Source organism: Megascapheus bottae, chromosome 17, assembly GCF_031878675.1.
Source record: "Megascapheus bottae isolate mThoBot1 chromosome 17, mThoBot2.hap1, whole genome shotgun sequence".
Taxonomy (NCBI): Eukaryota; Metazoa; Chordata; class Mammalia; order Rodentia; family Geomyidae; genus Megascapheus; species Megascapheus bottae.
This window is the reverse complement of record NC_143525.1, coordinates 23286957-23308082: the sequence shown is the minus strand read 5'-3', so window position 1 is coordinate 23308082 and position 21126 is coordinate 23286957. Positions and strand designations below refer to the sequence as shown.

Sequence of the window (21126 nt, the reverse complement as noted above, 5' to 3'; positions counted from 1 at the left end):
TTGTGAGATTATCTCTAATTAACTACCAGAAAACTGGAAGTGGCACTGTGTCTCAAGGGGTAAGACCATAGCCTTGAGCTGAAGAGTTCAGGGACAGCACCCAGGCCCAGAGTTCTAGTAGGTCCATGAATTTCAAAGGTTCTGGTACTTTCAGAACATTCCTGTCTTTCTTCCCAAGTGTGTTCCCTTGGCATTCCTGTGTGGTAAGGAGGAAATTGTCCTTAGCAGGTAGTCCTCCTTTAAGAGGTATATACCCAGTATGTGAGCTTAGGGTAATACAGCTTGTGGGAGTGTGCTGTGGTTTGAGTTAGTCTCCTCTCTTTCCCTCCCACTCCCTGTACTACAAGCTTGAGTGTGTGCCTGTGTGTATATGTGTGTGTGTGTGTGTGTAGTTTGAACTTAGTGCCTGGGTAGCTTGAACTTATTAGTGCCTGGGTGCTGCCCCTTAGCTTTTTTTTTTCTTCCTTCAAGACTGGCACTCTCCCACCTGAGACACAGCTCCACTTCTGGCTTTTTGGTGGTTAAGTGGAGATAAGATTCTCACAGACTTTCCTGCATATGCTGGCTTCAAACTGTGATCCTTAGATCTCAGCCTCCTGAGGTGTGAGGGTTACAGGTGTGAATCACTGGTGCCCCACTTTTCTACCTTTTGTATGCACATGTTCAACTATCCCATGCTAATACTACTGAACACAGAATGTCATGTTCATGCCCAATGCATAGTAATTTACTTCAGTTTCCTCTTTTCTTTCTCTTCTTCTTAAAAGAAAAACTTGTTTATATAGTTGATGCTGTGAGAAATAAAGTTTTTTTTTTTCTCTTTTGTGGCATTTGGGAAGGATTTTAATTGCTTCATTTAAGTCTGTATATCCCACCCTCCCCCACCCAGCCATAGCTTTGAGGTGGTGTGGGGATTAGGGACCCAGCACAACCATTGCTCTAGACAAAGCAAAATGGTCTTATTAGCTCTCTGTAGCTTTAGATTAATTTGTTCCTGCCAAATGAATCAGCCTATTAGTACTGTCTTGCAGTGGCTTGGGGTCTAATCTGTCACTTAGCATCCTCATTGCTGTGAGGCTAAAGTTCCACTTTTCTTATCCTGAACCAACCATTGTTCCTTATGGAATTGTCAACAAGCTTGCATTGTACAAAGAAAACATATGTGAAAGAGAGCGTGTGATCAAAGTATAGTATATTATGGAGATGTCATAAGGAAACATACCATTTTATGTAGTTCATGTACACTAATAAAAGAGTAAAAAACAGGACTGGGAGTTTGGCCTAGTGGTAGAGTGCCTGCCTAGCATGCATGAAGACCCAGGTTTGATTCCTCAGTACCACATACATAGAAAAAAGCCAGAAGTGGAGCTGTGGCTCAAGTGGTAGAGCTCTAGCCCTGATAAAGCCCAAGGAAAGTGCTCAGGCCCTGACTTCACGGCCCAGGACTGGCAAAAAAACAAACAAGCAAGCAAATCCCCCCCCCCAAACAAAAAACAAAACAACAACAAAAAAGAGTAAAAAACAAACAAAATGAAAAGAAAGCATGTATGTACCATGGAGGAAGGGATACCATACCCACCTGTGGATTTTCTGGGCACTGGGAACTCCAGCCTTGTCGAACTCCTTTCTCCACAAGTGCAAACTAATAATGATATTTTACAGCTATGTTGATATGAAGATGACCTCCATTTGATTTATTAATATATATTTAAGATTATTCGTCATAATCAGTAGAAACCTTGGGCTCTACTAGCAGAGATCTGCAATAGAGCAAAATCTTGATACATAAGGCCATATAATGTGAAGCTAATTGAAAGGACCTCCAGGATATTGAAACAAAAGCCATATAATGAATGATTGTTGTCCTTAATGTACTATGTTGTCTCTCATCTCCTTTGCTGTCCCTTGGTTATCTCATATTGGTATAGTATCTCACTTTGTTATCTGATATATTGAATTTATTTGTATTTGGATATTTGAAATTTGATAGGGAAGGGGGGAAAACCAAGACGGGTGGGGGGTATGGGGGGGAGGGAAATGAGTACCAAGACATGTGAAAGGGTATCAATGTATGTGAATTAATGCACCTTCTATCTGGCAAATATCATGTAACCCTTTTACTAATTACAATAAAAAAGATTATTACCTCCATTTGATTTATTAATATATATTTAAGATTATCTTCTGATTTGAAAAGAAATTAGACTATTTTTGTGGCTCCCACAGTGAGCCTACTTAGGCTAGTTCCAAGAGATTACTTGGCTCCAAGGACTCTAGATCTTGTCCTTACCACAACTGAGGCCAAAACCTCAGCCTTTTGGGACTTCTAGAACATGTGTCATTCAGGTGACAGGAGACTGAGTATGTGATGCTGGGATTCCAGTTGAAAGTATGTGCTACATAGACTTGATAGAATGCCTGTTACATAAATCTCCAGACTTGGTCCTCCAGAGGGAACATATGACCCGGGAAATGTCTATGTGACTGCCATCATGGGGGCTGGTGTTCTGGCTTGGCCTGAGTTGCACCTCTGGTTCTGTGGGCCAGATTTCCTCCCCTTGGTAGATGAGATTTCAATCCCATGAGATTATGCTTATGTCTCAATCAATTGATTGTCAGATAATTACTCTGGGCTATAATGTCTTTATCAGAAAGGCCCTTAGATGAACTAACAGAGCCCACCTTGGGGTCTGAAAAAGAAAAAAGAGAGAGAAGTCTCTGCTGGCCTCAAAACACATGCCACCACTATGACTTGCCTGTGGAGGGGCAACATGGAGAGAGCCAAAGGTGTCCATGGGATGGCAGTAAGAAAATGGGATCCTTTATCTACAAGAAATTGAATCTTCCAAAGGTCACCATCTGAGAAAGAAGGAGACCCTGAGCTTCAGATGAGACCCTAGCACAGCTCTAGTATTGCCTACAAATTTCTGAGCAGAGGGTCCAGACTAGCCCCTGCCTAGACTCTTGACCCATGAAAACAGAGTAAGAAAATAGGAGCCAGTTTAAGCTCCTGGATGTCTGGTGATCTGTTACATGGCAATAGAAATCTCCTAGAGGCATGTTGTCTGTCTCGACTTGGTGGATTGCTTTGGCATTTAGGTTTTGAAAAGAAAGAAGAGGAGGAAGATGACAGTCCCCACATACCCACGGCAGGGAGCAAAAAAACATTCCCTCAGAAGCAAGCTGCTTGAATATTGTCTCGGCTGCCAAGCCCTCATCAAGCCCAGATAAGCTGAATAATTAAAACTGTTCCTAGCAGGGAGATGCTGAGGATAAAGCTCCATGAAAAAGAAATCAAATATGTCCCTCTAAGTCACAGCTCTTCCTTTGAAATGGTTTGAACACTACCGGGATGGTTTTCTTTGCATTGAAATGCCCAGAAATTCCCACCCCCCTGCCTGTCTCCCTACAACAAATGGGGGACCCCCACTCTGCCTTTTCCAGTGGCTTGGGTTGGGGCTGCATACCCTGCAGAGGATTCTATGTATGAAGTTGTATGCTTCCATCTGGGAAGTAGCAGTTACCAAGAGGCAGAAAGCTATTTGGTGGTCAGAGTCACACTGCTAATTGGAGATAAGAGTCTCTCAGACTTGCCTGCCTGCCTGATGTTGAACCTCAGTCCTAAGATCCCAGCCTCCTGAGTAGATAAGATTACAGGCATGAGCTTCTGGTATTTAGTAACAAGCCTCATTTATATCACTGTCTTCAAATACAGCTAGATTTTGGGGTACCAGAGATTAGGGGTCCACAAGATAAATTTTGGTGGGAGAAACATAGCTCAGACACCTGTGTGCTTGTTTGCATGTGTAGACAACATGAAAGATTTACTGCAGAGAGAGCACATTAGAGCGTGCCAGATGTGTTATATAGTTCAGAACATTGCACTGGCAGAGCTGCTTCCTATAGCTTTGGGATAATACCAAGCATATTTCTTTCCTAGCCATGGCCATTTTCTCTGTTTTAATTCACCCTGAATCTAGACTGTCACTGATAGTAATGGATGGCCAGATGCACAGGTGGTCCAGGCCGTTCAGCATGAATATCCTGTTTACTCTACAACTGCATTAATTGATGATGATTTTAAGCCACAATTTTGAGTTATGCTGTTGCCCCAAATACATGTATTTGTATAGGAAGATATGAGGGATATAATAAGTAAGAAACAGTTGCCTGACAAGATGATAGAAGGTTCTTAGGCTTTTGAGAAGCCAGAAAAGGCTGAGTAGGTTATAAAGGTGTATTTTGATGATGGCCAAGACTAAATCTAAAGAATTAAATGAACAGCATTGAGTAATCATTGAGGAGGTGTTATCCGTTAAGTAGCATCTGATACTTAGGTACTTACTTGGCTTTATTGCTTTAATGAAAATTACATTTTGAGCTAAAAGAAGGGCCTCATGGTTTGGAGAATGCTGCCATATCTGGCCTCTGTTTTCCTTGCTAGTGGGACTCAGAGCTCTAGAATGTTCATAGAGCTACCTACCTGGCTATCTTTGCAAATTTTTCCAGAGGTTTTTTTTTTTTTTTAAGAAATATGGTGCTGTTAAAACCCATTTTATGTGATTAAATAGGCTTGATTATGAATAGTGATTTAGCATCAGAAATAGGAGAAGATTTTGCCCCTCAAAAGGTAGTTTAATAGCACAGTTTGGTAATTTTAAGTGTAGCTAGGAGTCCATAATTAATTACCTTGTGGTGGAGCTCCAGGTTGGGGGTTACAGACAGGATTGGAGGAAGCTGGAAGCTGTAGCCTTTGAGGATCGCAGGCTTCTAGATGGGAAGACCTTACCTTAACATAGTCGGGTAAGATTGTATCTCTGCATTTGCCCCTTTGGTGAAGAGACCCAGGCTACTCTGAGACTGGTCATAGAGTCATTTTGGACTGCAGAGGGCAGAAAGCCGCGAGTGCCTGTGATTCTTTTAAACTGTCTTCCCATCTGCACCAGCCCCTTTCCTCTCTCAGGGTATAACCATTTCATGGAGACTTCACTTCCTTCCCACTCCTTGCAGAGATTTTGCAGTGCGTTTTATTCCCATGAACTGCTTTTTAACAGTGTGCAGGGCACTGACAGTAGCCGAATGGGATGAAAAGCCCCTGCTTTGAGGCCTCAAGTTTTTGGGATGGCCAGAAAACCTGAGAAGTTACTGAGAAATTTGAGATGTTAGGGGAGGGCAAGAGGAGGCACATTAGATTACCGTGAAACTCAGTGATTGGACAGCCTTCCTGGAGGTGTGCGTGTGTGGGGTGTCATCTTCTTCAGGCAGTTTTGAAAACCTCAAGTATAGAAAGATTGGAAACTTTAGATCTGACTCATTGACCACTGTGTGGACCATTGTTGCTGTTAGAATAAGGGAGTGAAATTGAGTTACAGATTGCACTTTGAATGTTAGCAAGAAACAAGTGCGCTCTCTCTCTCTCTCTCTCTCTCTCTCTCTCTCTCTCTCTCTCTCTCTCTCTCTCTCTCTCTTTCTGTGTGTGTGTGTGTGTGTGTGTGTGTGTGTGTGTGTGTGTGTGGTGGCACTAGGGGCCACTAGTGGAACTTGGGGCCTGGGCACTGCACCTGCTCTTTTTGCTCAAGACTGGTGCTCTACCACTTGAGCCACAGCTCCACTTCTGGCCTTTTGATATAATTGAAGATAAGTATTACATGGACTTTACTGCCCAGGCTTGACTTCAAACCTCAATCCTCAGATCTCAGCCTTCTGAATAGCCAGGATTATAGGCATGAACCACTGGCTATTTGAATTGCCTTTCTTCTTGTCTCAAGGCATCCTGTGACCTGTGGTCCCTGAATGTATAAGTAAAGTGAGGCAAGGAAGATGTTGGTGATCCCCCTTAGGACTTGAGGCAGACGGGTACTCTCTGTCTCAATGGCAGGTACATCATGCTGTGTCCGCATTTGCTGTAATGCTCATCCCTGGCTCTGCCAGCCTGGCTCTGGGCAGCAGGTCATGCCGGGCTCCTCTTGGGAGAAGGTTAACTATTATGTAAGTGCCATACATATTCTGGCTGGTAATCAGGCACGGCATTTAATTTTTTTCCATTATGTGAAATAATTTAAGATTGTGTATCAGGTGTCATTATGGCAACTTCTCAGTCATAAAAAACAGTATCAATTATTCAATGTTACCTCGGGTGTCTGGGTTACATGGGGATGTCGGGAAGCAGGAAGAGGCCTACCCAGGACTCCAAGAAGGTAGCCTGCAAACCTGTCCTCATTAACATCTGGGTCCCTGGGACTGAGAGGCCTCTCCGAGTGCCTAGTCCCTTCTCCCCTGCCTGTGGCACCCTACCTTGCTTTAGTTGACTGAGCCTGGCAGGGAGTGGCAGTTAATTCCCTGACCTTTCTTTTAGCTAGTCATCAAAAGTTCTGCCTGGTGACAAAGCTCACTTAAAGAGTCTATATTCCAGGGAGCCTGGGCAGCTCAGAGTCCTCACAGCCTGGTTTCTTGGCATGTAAGACTGAGATCCCAACCCTCAAGACTATGTTGGCAGGTGTGTATGGGCTTGGAAAGAGGGTGTCCCCCTTAATACTGTAGGCAGTAGAGCTTGATCTGTTGTCTCTGTCCCACATTTTGTTTTATACCTGTGAGATACTCCAGTGGACAAGAACCAGAGAGTAGGTGACTTACAACAACTGTGTTGATTGCGCAGGTCACTGTTGGGACTTACAGCAAAGGAGTCAAGCCGCCTGCAGTCAGTTTTGGGCCCATAGGGCTGGGGCACCCACTGGCAATTATCTACTTGGGTCTTGCATGGGTTCTTTTAGTTTCCTGCTTTAGAGAGGCCACCAGGGAACACCTGTGCCCTTTTGGTGATCTCTAGCTAACTCCTTGAACAACTTATTTCTCCAGGAGACATTAGCCACCACCCTCGAAGAGCATTCATGAAAGGCATTTGGATTTTATTTCTTGAAGATGAGTTTGTTGTTTTCTGGAGCCAGAGCTGCGTACCTGCACCTATGCCCTCTACCCCAGACTTCCTTTCAGTTTCTATTTTTTCCTAATTTCCCACTTCCCTCACTTCCTCTCATTTCCTTCTGGAAAGTGCTTTTCTTCTCTACTCTTGTTCCTTTGCTTAGTATTACCAGAGTGGGAGGAAATTGCCTGGTTTGTTCTGCGCCAGGGATGGCCGCAACCATGTGTGTGAATAGTAGTAATAATAGTAATCATAATAATTGCATTGTAAGAAGACAAGTATCTCTAGTTCTGGGGCTCTGGAAGGGTGCTGACTTCTGTTTCCAGGGGTCCAGTCTTGTTTTTTTTTTTTTCTGAAAAAAATATGTATGAATGATGGGGGGGCATGGGGAGGCAGAGGAGGAAGGGAAGGGGTAAATAAGAAAGGGTGACCTCATGTAACTTGGGAAGCTGTCCTTAAATGTAGCCCATTGCCATTAGGGAGCTGCAAGTGGATACAACAAATCTAAACTGCTCTTTTGAGCCCCTTATAGCCCCGTGGTGGTAGGTACAGGGAGGAGGTGACTCACCCTTCAGAGAAAGTGCAGGATAGCTGCTATCAGTTACCCCGTCTCCAGGGACTACCTGCCTTGGATGAGGTAGTATGGCTATAAACATTAAAGAGATAAGAATACACTATCCTCAGAAGAGTGCTAAGTCAAAACCAGGGGGAAGCAAAGAAGGACTTCCTGCCTTGGGTCTTGGTCTTTCCTACACAGCCCAATGCTATGTTTCTTGAAGGCAACTGTGTAAAGAACTTGAGTGCCTCCCGACCCCCCTACAGTCTAGGTGTCCAGTGAGTAGCTGAAATGATTGTGGAGGAGCAGTGGAGTCTGCTTCAGCAGTTTAAGAAGCACCATGTCCCAGCAGGTGCCTCCTGACTTTCTCTCCCCCTTCTGGGGACATTTGAACAGAGCAGGACTGTCACCTCCCATTGGGTTGCTCCTGAAAATTGAGAAGGGCATATTGCTCTGTGCCTCTCATTAGCATTTAAAAGTAGACAGCGAGGAATGCTGGGAGTCTAGAAGGGTGTGTAAGGGATCTCCCCCCCCCCCCTGCCACACACTGAGGCCTAGAGCCTAGGTGTGGCCAGGTTGGGGACATAGGAGATGCTGTCCTTGGCATCGTTTTGAAATGCTTCTTGGTCCTGTGTTACATTCTCCACCCCACCCTTTAAAAATGGGCACACATGAGCTGGGGATTTGGCCTAGTGATAGAGTGCTTGCCTAGCATGCACGAAGACCCAGGTTTAATTCCTTGGTACCACATACACAGAAAAAAGCCAGAAGTGGTGTCATGGCTCAAGTGGTAGAGCTCTAGCCTTGAGAAAACCCACAGACAGTGTTCAGGCCCTGAGCCCAAGCCCAGGACTGGCAAAAAAAAAAATTTTTTTTAAAAAATGGGCACACATTAATGTTACATATTACTGAAATTCAGTGTGGTATTTCTATTCATGTATATGTCATGCAGCCATCAAGTCTAACCTCCCTCCCCAACCCTTCTCACCCTTCTCAATCTCTAGTAATCGATCACTAATGTTCTTTCAGGTCCATGTTAGTGTCTATAATTGTGTTTTCTTCTGGTTATTTCCTTCATATAAGGTCCTCCTGCTGCATCCATTTTGCTGCAGATGACAAGATCTTTTTTCTTCCTCTTGTTTTCCTCCTTTTTCTTTCCCTTTTCATGCTGGTACTGAGGCTTGAACTCAGGGCTTCTCATACTTGAGCCATACCTCAACTTCTGGCTTTCTCCTAGTTATTTGGAGAAAAAACTCTCACAGAGTTTCTGGCAGGGGCTGGCCTTGAATCACAATCTAGATCTCATTTTCCTAAGTAGGCATGACCCCTGTCCCCCCTGCCCACCACGTGCCAACTCCCCATCTTCCATGATGGCTGAGTAAAGATCTATTGTGTATATGTACCACATTTTCTTTATCCTATCTTTGGTCAGTGGGCACTGAGGTTGATGCATCTTAGCTTTTGTGAATGGTGCTGGAATAAACATGGAGCCCACCCTTCCGAAAGCTGAATGATAGATGGAGTACGTAGTAGGTAGGGTACAGATGGGAGCAGATGCTGGTGGGATATGCTAGATCTTGCCTAGCTTTTAAAAGGGAAGCTTTTAAGTGATGTTAGGGTAGAATTTTTTTTTTTTTGTAGGTCATGGGGCTTGAACCCTGGGCCTGGGGGCTGTCCCTGAGCTCTTCAGCTCAAGGCTATATCCCTATCACTGGGCCTAGGTGTTGTCCATGAGCTCTTGAGCTTAAGGCTACCACCCTTCCCCTTGAGCCACAGCCCCACTTCTTGTTTTCTGTGGTTAATTGAAGACAAGAGTCTCACAGTTTCTAGTGTCCAGGCTGGCTTTGAACCTCGATCCTTAGATCTCAGCTTCCTGAGTAGCTAGGATTACAGTGTGAGCCACCGTGCCCAGCTAGGGTAGAATTTTCTTAGTGCCTTGCCTCCCAGAACCTGGGTAGAAAGCAACACAACCACCAAAATATAGATTGATAGAGGGGAAGTTGGTGTTAGTGTTTGCTTCTTGGTTCTTTCAGGCTTTTGCTCAAATGCTACTTTCTCAGAGAGGCCTCCCTACTCATTATATCCCAAGTAGCCCACCACTGCCATGCTTACTAGTTCATGAGCTCCCTTGAAGATGTTACCAGACACAAAATCACTCTGTGGGGCTGGCTATGTACCCTGGCTAAGACCCAGTTTCCTCCTGAACATTATCAGTCCTGGGCCTCTGGTGTGTTTACTGTGTCAATTGCCTTATTACATTTTGTCGAAGAAGAAGGAAAGATTCATGAAGGTAGGAGACTTGGCTCTTTTTATTGCTAGGAGCTAGTACAACTCTGAGAAACAGCTGATGCTTAATTAAAAATTTACTGTGTACCTGAGGGCAGGCAGCCTTCCTAGAGGAAATGGTGAAATGCTTTTCTTTATAGGAAAAAGGGGCTATGAGTTCCCAGCATTTTTCTGTAATAATACAGAAGAGTTTCTGGGTCCTATTAACCCTGAGACTTTCTAAGGCAGAGTTTCTGGGATATTCTTTGCTATGGGGCTCCATCTGTATTGGCCTCCATCGACTGCAGTGCTGCCTGCCTACATTGTGACATCTAGAGATGGCATTGTCAGATGTCCCTGGGAGAGATGTGGGTAAAATCATCCAGCTGAACATCTCAGTGAGTGGCTCCAATGCAGTGAGCAATCTCTGCAAGGCCTGTTACTGCTTTGATGTGTCTCTGGTTATGAAGCAGCTCTTCCCCAAGTCCGTGTCAATCACACCCTAAAAGGAATACAAAGGAAGGAAAGTCAGCTTACACTTGCATGGTGAGACATGGCTTTTATTACCACAGCATTCCCTCAAATGTCAGCAGGAGGGAGGCATAGTGTTAGACATAAGTAAAGTACATAAACAATGAAGGGGTGAGAGTCTGTGGCCTGTGGCATATCACACACATATCACAGAGACTCAGCTAGCCATTGGTAGAGGGGGCTTCTGCCAAGGTAGGGACTGACCTGCTCACAGCCTGTCCTGTTGTTCATCTATAGCACCATCCTTGATCCCTGCTTCTGCCTCTGTGCCCACAGAGGATTCCAGGGCTCTGTAGAGGACCTAAGGACTGCTGGACTAGTCAAACATGGATGGAGGCTTTTAGGTTAAAGTAGATGTTGGTGTCTTGTGAAAGTTAGTTACAGAGGATATAGCAAAAAAAGGATTCAGATATGTTAGCCAGATGAGAAGATACCAGGAAGAACTTACATATTCATTTTTAATGCTTAATTGGAAAAAAGGATGGAATAAAATATCTAATTTTCTAGGTTCTCTTTCTTATTCTTGAGTATCATAGCCATGAGAAAACAGAAAGGTGTGTGTGTGTGTGTGTGTGTGTGTGTGTGTGTGTGTGTGTGTGTGAGAGAGAGAGAGAGAGAGAGAGAGAGAGAGAGAGAGAGAGAGAGAGAGAGAGAGAGAGCGCCTGCCATATCGTATCAGATTTCATGGAATAACTTATCTAAGAAAATCAAGAAAAAGGTTTTGGTGTTTTTTTATTTAATAAATGGGTAAATTTCTGTGATTACATCATAAGTGTTCACCTCTTCCATATCTTTGTCACATATTTTAATGGAAACTTCAACTTCTTTGGAACTATTTTTACTTGGTGCTCTGAATGTTTTCTGTTCTCTCATAGTTCTCTTCAGAGGTACAACCTTTGGAAGATGATGGGATCATGAAAACGGAGTCATCTTTAAGGGGAATTAGTACTCTATAAAAGACACTTGGGAGGGACTTGGTGTCACCTCCAGTGTAAGGTCGGTCACAGCTCCAATGTGCCGTCTGTGGCTTAGAAGTTGAGTCATCACCAGACACAGGATTTGCTACAGTTTGCTCTTGGTCCACCTAACTTCCAGATAATAGCAGATTCCTATTGTTGGAAAACTACCTACTTTACGGTACTTTGTCAGAGGATTTGGTTTTGTTTGTCAGGAACCACAAAGTTGGTGGTCAATATGCATTTTGTTGAATAAACTAGTTTTCCTGGTTGATGTGAAATAGTCAAGAACCACGGAGCTGGTGGTCAGTATGTGTTTGTTGAATAAACTGCCTTTCCTGGTTGATGTGAGATAGTAGAATGGAGTAAAGACGACAGACAGGTGACCTGGTTGCTTAATGGACACCTTGATATAATTCCATATTTGTGTTTCTGCATTGCAATTTTGACCATTTTGTATCTTGGAAAGATTGTGACTTCCTGAACATATTGACCTTGCATGTTATGTCAAAGTTACTATGTGAGAAAGACAGCCCTGTGGACTGGTATTTCTTCATCTCTCTCTCCCTCCTGCCTCCCCCCATCTTTCTTCCTTTCTCTTTTCTTCTCTCCCTTTTTTGTACCTTTCTGACTTCTTCCCTACTTTTCCCCCTTCCTTCCTGCCTTCCTTCCTTCCTGCCTTCCATCCTCCTCCTCCTCCTTTTTCACATGGTCTTAAGTAGTCTGGACTGGCCTTGAACTCAAGATTCTCCTACCTCTGCCTCCTGAGTAATGTGATTATAGGTGATCTTTGCCAACCCACCCTGTTTGTTTTAATAAGTTAGAAGCCGGTTCCATTCTGCTGACAATAATGGGTATGGGGGTTTAAAGTGTGGGCTCAAATCGCAGCTTGTATATTTTTCTCTTTTCTAGGGTCCACAGTGACTCCTCAGTCTTAGCTTTAGAATTGTCAAAAACCCTCTACCCTAATGTTTAGTGTCTTTTCAACAATCCAGCCTGGGAAAGCTGGGGTAGCCAAGAGCCCAGCGCAGTCCTGTTGTTCTTGGCAAACATGGATTGTTTACTTTGATATATGGGGACTGAAAAGGTTTGGGGACAGGAGGGAATGGCAGTGCTCTAGTGACACTATTGCTTCTTATTTCAGGGTGCAGCAGAAGACCCTCAGACAGCCCTGGCACTGAACTTGGACCCCGTGTTGGTGAAGAAGTCGGATCCTGAGGGTCCTGAGGCACTCTTCCCTGAGAGTGCACTTTCCATCCGGATAGGTAGCACTGGGCTCCTTTCAGGCAAGCTCCCTGCTTTAAACACACAGCCAAGCCATGCAGTACAGACTTGGGGTCGGTGGTAGGAGGATGGGGGAAATGCCAGCTGCTCTTTCAGCTCCTCTAGGCTGCTCACCCTCTGTGTGTAGAGCGAAGCCAGTGTTCTGGTCTCATACCCCTGTTACTCATTGGTTCTTAAAACTATCCACTTAGCAAACTCATAGTTATGAATGGCATCTTTTGTTCCTTTTTCCAAGTTGGATCAGTTGGAGAGTGATTGCTTTGATGGTTGATGGGGTTGGAAAGTTTGGGCTTTGGTCTCTCGAGTCTCTTTCTCTTTGGTGAACCTTGAGTGTTCTTTTTCATTTATGTGACCATCTTGTTCTCCATTCATCTGGAAACCAGGGAGGTATTGATCATTGATTCTGTTTGCAGCCAAAGAAATTATAGATATTGGTGGCAAAGTCCAGGCATACCTTTTCTGTTAAGATGGAGGGTAGTAATTCCTAAACCTTGGAAGCACAGGCTGGGCTGGGCTGTTGACATTTGAGATGTTGAAGTTGTGGAATGTATTGGTTTCCATCCTCAGGTCAGACCCTTCCAGGAGAAGAAAAGAAAATAAGATTTGTTTCTTCCCAGTAAACCCCTATAAGTTGTTTACTGGGAGCATTTGGCCCATTTAAGGGCCAGTTAGTATGAGGAGAGCCCTGGGCCTGCCTTACCTTTTCCTCTGAATTCATTTAGGAAGTGCACTGCAGATACTCTGATCTGCTCACTCCCAGTTCCCCATTTCTGTAAGCCACAGGGGGCCCATGTGTGAGCACTAGAAAACGGTGGTCCCTGTCCACATGGCATGGGCTTTTGAGCAAAGAGAGGAAAACCATCTTGGTGTGACAGGTTGTATTCATGGGAGTGGACACAGCAAAACAAAGTCCTTTCTCATTCCCATGCTGGCTGTTTCATTTGTTATTTCAGCCATCTGTAGGCCAAGAAGATGTAGGCTACACATAGCCCCATCTGAATGGCCTCATCTATGCATTATTCACAGAGACCTTGACTGTCTTTTCCACTCTGCTTTATCACAGTACTTTCTATGACTTCCCTTGTGGGGTAAAATCAGGACCCAAACTTCATCTAAACAGGAGCTTAAATCACGGAGAGTTGGATCACCACCATTGCCCTCACCTTTGGCCACACATCTCATCAATACTCAAACCCACCGAGGCATTGCCTGCTGTCCTATCCTGGGGAGGGTAGTCAAAGATTGTCATTTGTGATGAGGCTGGTTGTCATATTCCCATTAAACCTACCATTTTCTGTGCTAAATCCCATATATACAGCCATGTGGGCTTTTCTATGGATTCTCCATAGCAATGCTGTGATCTGGCCCCCATGTTCCCCTCTGAAGACTGCAGTCCTACTTCTGAGCATCCCATATGAAGTCAGTACTGGCCAGACTTTATTCAGTCCTGTTATCAGAAGAGCTGGTTTGCACATCTAGCAGCAGGGCACAGCTACATGCATGCCCTTGACCTAAGAAAGATCCTGTTCTGTGGGGGAAGGGACATATAGGGAGTAGTGAGGAGGGAAGGGGATACCCTCTTACGTGGCCAGATCATCCTGATCGGTCTTTGTCATCAATGTCACAGTCAGATTGTCCTCACATCTCCACTGTTTAAAGCACAGGGAGAGATTGCATGCCTATCGATCAAAAATCCTTTCCCTGGACTTCTACCAGTGGATCCATGGGAAAGACAGGGCAGGAGGCAGCTTTGCAAAAAGTCTTAAGGATTACTGGGTTATCCTGGGCAAGCCAAGGTTAAGTGGTGGTGGGACCTCTGCTCTGAACACCAGGTATAACCTGTTGCCAGGTTACTAGGCAACCCTTCTAGCTGTTGCTAACTGTTCAGATACAGAGGCAAACATAGCTCTTGGGGAGCGTGAAGATAGTTTGTGCAAGTCAAGAGCACTCAGCCATCTCTTCTCACCTGGACACACCTGTGGGTATCAGGCATCCAGGGACTCTCCGGACTGATAATGGTTATTTGATGAGGGACCTCATGTTCATAGGATCTGAATATGTACTGTTTGTACCATCTGGATTTACCCTTAAGCTCCCTATAACCAGAGCAAGGAGATTGGTTTAATGGGTATTTAGTGAGAAACACCAGCCCTTAAAAAATAATATTAGAGCTGTTGTGATCATGTCCTGAAATTGGTTCAGCAAGAGGAAAAGTTAGAAAAGCCATGTTGTGGGAGAGGTGTTCTTATAGCTGCCCTGAGTGGTGGCAATAGCAGAGCTAGGAAAATTATTAGACACTTTACTATTTATATCTGTACCAAATGTTTTACAATAGCAGCTATTTTCCAGAGTGAAGATATTTAGGTATTTAGCTAGCTACAAAACTATCTTTGAAAAATACTAGTCTTTAGAATCTCTTGCTTGTTCATTCCTGGTCTCATCCCTGTCCTCCCTCTTTGTCTCTTCCTTTCTCCATCTGTTCATCCATTCTTCCATCTATCCATCCCAACTGTCTTAAATAAAAAGCTAATAACAAGTAATTAAATAATTACAATAACAAGTAATTATGTGCTCCCAATTTCAAATCACATATGGTTTAGCCCAGCCATCTCAGACACAAATACTGCTTCTAGCTTGTGTGTTCTTCAGGAATAGTTTAGTCAGTGTCATAACCAACTCAATGCTCTGCACCCTGTGGCTTTGTAATATACTTGGTGTTGTGTGGGACATTCCTAAATTCATCCTACTCCTGTTATTGGCCATGACATTGATAGTCACTTACACTCAGCCCAGACCTTTGCAACCAAGAAGGATGTAGAAAGACTTTTTTTATTTATTCTTTGTTTTTAGGATATTATTTATTTTCATTATCTTTAAGTAGTTGTACAAAGGGGTTTCAACTCAGCATATCAGTTTATGAGCACAGTGCACCTTGATAATGTCCCCCCTCTATAATTTTCCCCATCTCTCCCAACTCTATCCATCCAAGAGGGAATATTTGTAATCTGTTTATTTCTGTGGATATTTGCACTTTGAGAACATAAGTTATTGAGAAATTAAGTCAAGAGTTTGTTACCTGGAAAGTCATTCATGGGCATGTCTGTTTTGCCCTGGTCTGGCCTTGGGCTATGATCCTCCTTCTAGTAGCTGGGATACAGATGAAAAGGGCTATAGCTTTCATCACATCTTATATGTCTTCTTGATTCCAGTGTGTTCTTGGTCTCTTAGGATACTCTGACTCACTTTCTCCATTCAGCTCAGTTGGACTTTTTCCTACTAACTAGTACTCACTTTACGAGAGTTGTTTTGACACTTCCTCTCTGAGTTGGGGCCTATCACCCTAGTCTTCTTTGTTAAAGGATGGAACACAGCTGATTGGGTATTAATGTGCCTTGCAAAAAATTGTTTTCATGCCGGGTATGGTGGTTCATGCCTGTAATCTTAGCTATTCAGGAGGCTGAGATCTGAGATTTGCCGTTCACTGCCAGCACTAAAGTCCATGAGACTCTTATTTCCATTTAACTACCAGAAAAATGGAAGTGGTAGCTCCAGGGGTAGGGTGGTAATCTTGAGCTGAAGAGCTTAGGAATAGCGCCTAAGTCCAGAGTTCAAGTCCCACAACCGAAAAAAAAATTGTTTTCAGAGGAATAGAGAAGGAAAAATTCAATAGTAATTAATAAAAATAACCAGGAGCTCTTTAGCATCATAGATTCTAAATAGAATTAGAAAATAGAACTGACATGGCCTCTTAAAAATGGCTCTGTGCAGGGGACTGGAGAGTTTAAGCATGTCCTGATTGTGGACCATTACCAGGCTGGATGTGCTTTACAGATTCTTTTTTTGGCTTCTGAAGAGTCCTATATTTTACTTAACACTCAAGTGGTACTTTTCCTACTTCCTTGCCCTTTCCTTTTTCTTTTCAAAAGAGAGTAGTCTTGACTTTCTGAGCTAGGCTGCCATTTCAGAGTTCATTTTCACATGGCCTAGTCTGGAGGCAACTTGACACTGATCTGAGTCAGCTTGGCTGCTCTAAGAAAACCCCACTGGCAGAGAAGACCAAACAGAAGACATTTGTTCTGCTTGCCCTGGGTAATGAAGTTGGGGGGAAGGATGGGTTGCTTTCTTCAAGGGCCTCTCTTGTTGGTCTTAGGTGGCCAGCTTCTCTCTGCATTCTCAAGGTTGTCCATTGGTGTGTCTGTTCTAGTCTTTGTAGGAACATGAGCCCTGAGGGATGACCTTGTTTTAAGAGAATTATACTGTAAAGATCCTGTCTCCAAATATAGTTTCATTTGGAGAGACTTTACCTGTGAATCTGGACAGTGGGGTGTGTGATAATGTTTCAGCCTGTCATCCTGTCAAGATCCCAGACCTTTTCTCTGTTTTGTAATGGTGTCTTCCAAAAGGAGAAGCATGTGACGAGAGAACCTGGTTTCCTTTGTTTCTCTTTTTCTTTGGTTCACATGACCTGGTTGGGTTGGGAATGCTGGGGAATCATTATGGAAAAAAATAGAATGATATTGTTACTCAAATGTAGATCAAGTCCAACAATTTGTATGTGTATATATGCCAGTTCTGGGTCTTGAACTCAGGACCTGAGTATTACCTCTGAGCTGTTATGCTGAAGGCATAGCCATACCATTGGAACTACAACACCACTTTCAGCTCTTTGGTGATTAATTGGAGATAAGAGTTTCACAGAATTATTTTACTGCTGAGGCTGGCTTTGAACCGTGATCCTCAGCTCTTACCCTTCTGAATAGCTAGGATTGCAGGCATGAGCCTCCAGCCTCTGGCAATCCAGTGATCTTTAGCCTAATGCTGGCAAGCATGTAGCTCCAGCTAGCAAAATTAAAGGGTGGTCTAGTGCTGTCCACCTTACTACTTGAAAAGACGGGCCAAGAACTTTGAGGAATTCAAGTCAAGAACTTTGAGGAATTCAAGTGATACATTGTAGCATGTACTGTGTTGGCATCTTGTGGCTGCCTTCATGAAGTACTACAACTGGGCAGCTGCTAACAACCTTCTGCAACTCTCTAGTCCCTCACGGTTCTGGAACACAGGGGTGTCATGTGAGCTCTCTCTCTCTCTGAAGGCCCTGTGGAGGGCCTTGCTTCTTCTAACTTCTTTTATTTGGAGGGGGGGTACTATTTGATCTCAGAGCCCCATGCTTGCTAGGCAGTCAGGTGCTGTGCTGCTTAAGCCCTTATCTTTCTGATAGTGTCTTGGAGATTTTGTAGAGGGCTAGCCTTGGACTACCGTCCTCTTACCTATGCCTTTCAGTAGCTAGGTTATAGGTTTATGCTACTGTGCCTAGCTTGATTGTTTAGATGGGCGGGGGATGGGGTCCCTTGGTAACTTTTGGCCTAGGCTTGGCATCAAACTGTGGACTACAGATCACTGTATCCGGAGTATCTGGGATTATAGGCATGACCCACTGTGGGTGACCCTCTCCTAATTTATGGCTTATGGCTCCCAGTTTTTCTTGATTTCTAGCCATATCACTAATCGCTGTACCCATTGTGATGGATGTCTATCTGTCTGTCGATTTATATACAGAACATCCACTCCTTTCTCCTTTCTCTTATAAAGATATCAGCCTTTAGGTCTAGGCTTCATCTAAACCCAGTATAATTTCTTTTTTAAATTAAAAAAATAATTTTATGCTTAATAAGTAAATAATTGTGATTTTTTTTTTTTGTCAGTCTTGGACTTGGACTTTCTCAAGGCTAGTGCTCTATCACTTGAGCCTCAGCACCACTTCTGTTTTTTTTCTATGTATGTGGTACCGAGGAATCAAACCTGGGTCTTCATGCATGCCAGACAAGCACTCTACCACTAGGCCAAACTCCCGGCCCCTAATTGTGATGTATTTTTATGAAGGCTAGTATAATATTTTGATGTATATACTGTATGGAATGGTTAAATCAAGTCAGAGTGGGACTGTGACCGGCCCTGCTTTGTTGTGTGTTGGGGGGAGGGGGCTGAATATTTAAAATCTCTCAGAGCAGTTTTTTTTTTTTTTTTTTTTTGGTGGGTCATGGGGCTTGAACTCAGCCTCAGCACTGTCCCTGAGCTATTCAGCACAAGGCTATCATCCTACCCTTGAGCCAAGCCCCACTTCCCATTTTCTAGAGGTTAATTGGAGATAAGAGTGTCAGGTCCTTTTGTGCCCTGGTTGGCTTTTGAACCTTGGTCCTTAGATCTCAGCCTCCTGAGTACCTAGGATTACAGGTGTGAGCCACTGGGCCCAGCTCTCATAGCAGTTTTACAGTATATCTTATTATTCAATGCTGTAATCATAATGTGCATTATAGCTTTACAACTTCCTTCTCCTGACAAAAAATTTATGACCTGTGACTAACTAATATGCAAAGACCCCAGTTTCTAGGTCAGGTCACCTTTAAGTGATAGGGATGTGTTTCTGGGGACATTCTTATCACACATGGACTGAGTCAGGTTCCAGTCACCCCACAACTTGGTTTTAGGAGCTGCGTTAGTGGGGAGGAGTGTACATGTTGGGTATAACAGAAGAGGAAGCCAATAATAAAAGCAGTAATAAAAGCCCATCTAATTGATCTGCAGCCTCAAAGCAGCTGCCTGGAGCTTTGCTTGAAATATTCATTAAGTGTTACTGAGGAGTTAGGGCTCCTGTCTCCTTATGCAGAATTTAACATTTGCTTGCTTAGCAGGTTCCATCATATTTACAAGAGTCTGACACATTCATTTCAGCCCCTGAAATGGGGAAATGTGTTTTTAATGTGCTTTTAGGAAACAACAGACAAGGAAGGGCCTGGGCAGCTCCAGCCCCCCCCCCCCACCTTAGGATATTCCTGCCAGGCTTTTATTACTCAAAGATTTAGGAACATGCTCTTGGACCAGGGCAGCCTGCTTTCTTTCTGTTTTGTTTCTCTGATGTTGACTTTTTTTTTTTCTTTCTAAACCTCTCTGCGATGGGAGAAAGCAAAGGATAGAGCTTGGATTTTTCAGTTTTATTTTGGAGCTAGGGTCTCACTTTGTTTGTAGCCCAGCTGGCCTTGAACTCATGATCTTTCTTCTCCTCCTGTCTTCTGAGTTCTGTGATTTATAGGTGTATGCCAATTCACTTGGCAAGCATCTTGGTTTGAGTATTTTAAGATCCTTTTTTTGTATTCATTCCCATCTGAGAAATCTCCTCACTTGCTATTAAAAGTGCCTTGTAAGGAATAGAAGCTGGTTTTGAGCCTGTGAATTTGGGAAGGAATTAATTTCACTATCTGGAGTTGGCAGCCTTCAAGATGGAATTGACTGTGGTGAGGGTGGTCTTTGAACCTAGATGAAGAAAGGCAACAACAGCTCCAGAGTCTGGGACCAGCTGCCCTGGAGGAAGTGGGTCAGTGATGTGCCTGGCTCTGCATGGGCTGCTTTAGTAGCAGACACCTGCTAGTTTTTCTTGTATCTCATCTCCTAGGATTTTGCTCTTGTTTCCTCAGTCTACTGCTTTTCATCTCTTGGGATCAGGGGAAGAAAATAGCTTTCAGTGTCTGAAAACTCAAGTGGTTATCTCAGGGGAACATGATTTCAAGGCTTGTAGCATTTGGGGCTGAATGTTCAGGCACTTGCTGGTGACTCCTGGTTGGGTGGGTTAGTGGGTGGAAAGTTGGGTAGATGGTTGGTTGGCTAATTGGACAGATGGGTGTTCGATTGGCTGAGTGGTGGTTGGTTGGTTAGATGGACAAGCTAGTAGCTGGTTGACTGGATATGTGGGTGGGTGGGTGGTTAGTTGACAAGTAGTTAGTTGATTAGATTTGTCAGTTGGTTGGTGGATGGTTTGCTGAGGGAGTGTTTGCTTGGTTGGTTGGTGGTTGCTGGGTTAGGTGGGTGGATGAGTGAGTTGTTGATTGGATGTTGGGTGGTTGGTTAGTTGAACTCACCGTGCACTTGTCTAACATTTGAACTATTCTAGCGTATTGTCTGGCTGCCTCTTCCAGAATACTTACGTGAATGATATAGAACAGTCTTTTGATTCTAACTTCCTTCATTTGGAATCATGCATTTAATCCCTCTTCATGATATTTTTTTTTGCCAGTCCTGACTTGAACTCAGGGCCTGAGCACTATTCTTGAGCTTTCTCAAGGCTAGAGCTCTACCACTTGAGCCATAGCACCATTTTTCCGGCCTTTTCTATGTATACAGTACCAAGGAATTGAACCGATGTATGCTAGACAAGCACTCTACCACTAGTCCAGACTCCTGACCCCTTCATGATATTCTTGCAAGTCTCAGTCATGATTCCTTTTTATGGCTGAATGGTATTCCATCATATGGATATACTACAAGTAATTTACCCATTTGCCAGCTGAATGATACCTGTATTGTTTCCCAGTTTTGGCATGTATGTATAAAATTGCTATAAATATTTGTATAATGGTTTTGGTGTAAACATAAGTTTTCATTTCTCTTGGGTGAATATCTAGAAGTAGTATTACTGGGTGATATCATAAATATATCTTTAACTTTATAGGAAAATTTCCAGCTTGGGCATGCTAGTCCATGCACTTGAGAGCCTAAGACAGGAAGACTTTGAATTAGAGGCCAGAATGGGCTATAGTGAGACTCTCTGGAGAACAAAACCCAGA

General features: G+C 43.7%; 1 protein-coding gene across 4 annotated transcripts in view; it reads left to right on the top strand.

Annotated features, from left to right (window-relative positions):
* Nucleotides 1-21126, top strand: part of Slc39a11 (solute carrier family 39 member 11) — a 261761-nt gene that overhangs the window by 72284 nt on the left and 168351 nt on the right. For 3 of the 4 annotated variants that reach the window (XM_090350203.1, XM_090350202.1, XM_090350201.1), the window contains exon 5: nucleotides 12372-12513. In XM_090350203.1, the coding sequence (XP_090206329.1) occupies nucleotides 12372-12513 (142 nt within the window). The remainder of the gene's footprint in view (nucleotides 1-12371; nucleotides 12514-21126) is intronic. The other variant, XM_090350204.1, reaches the window with a different exon arrangement.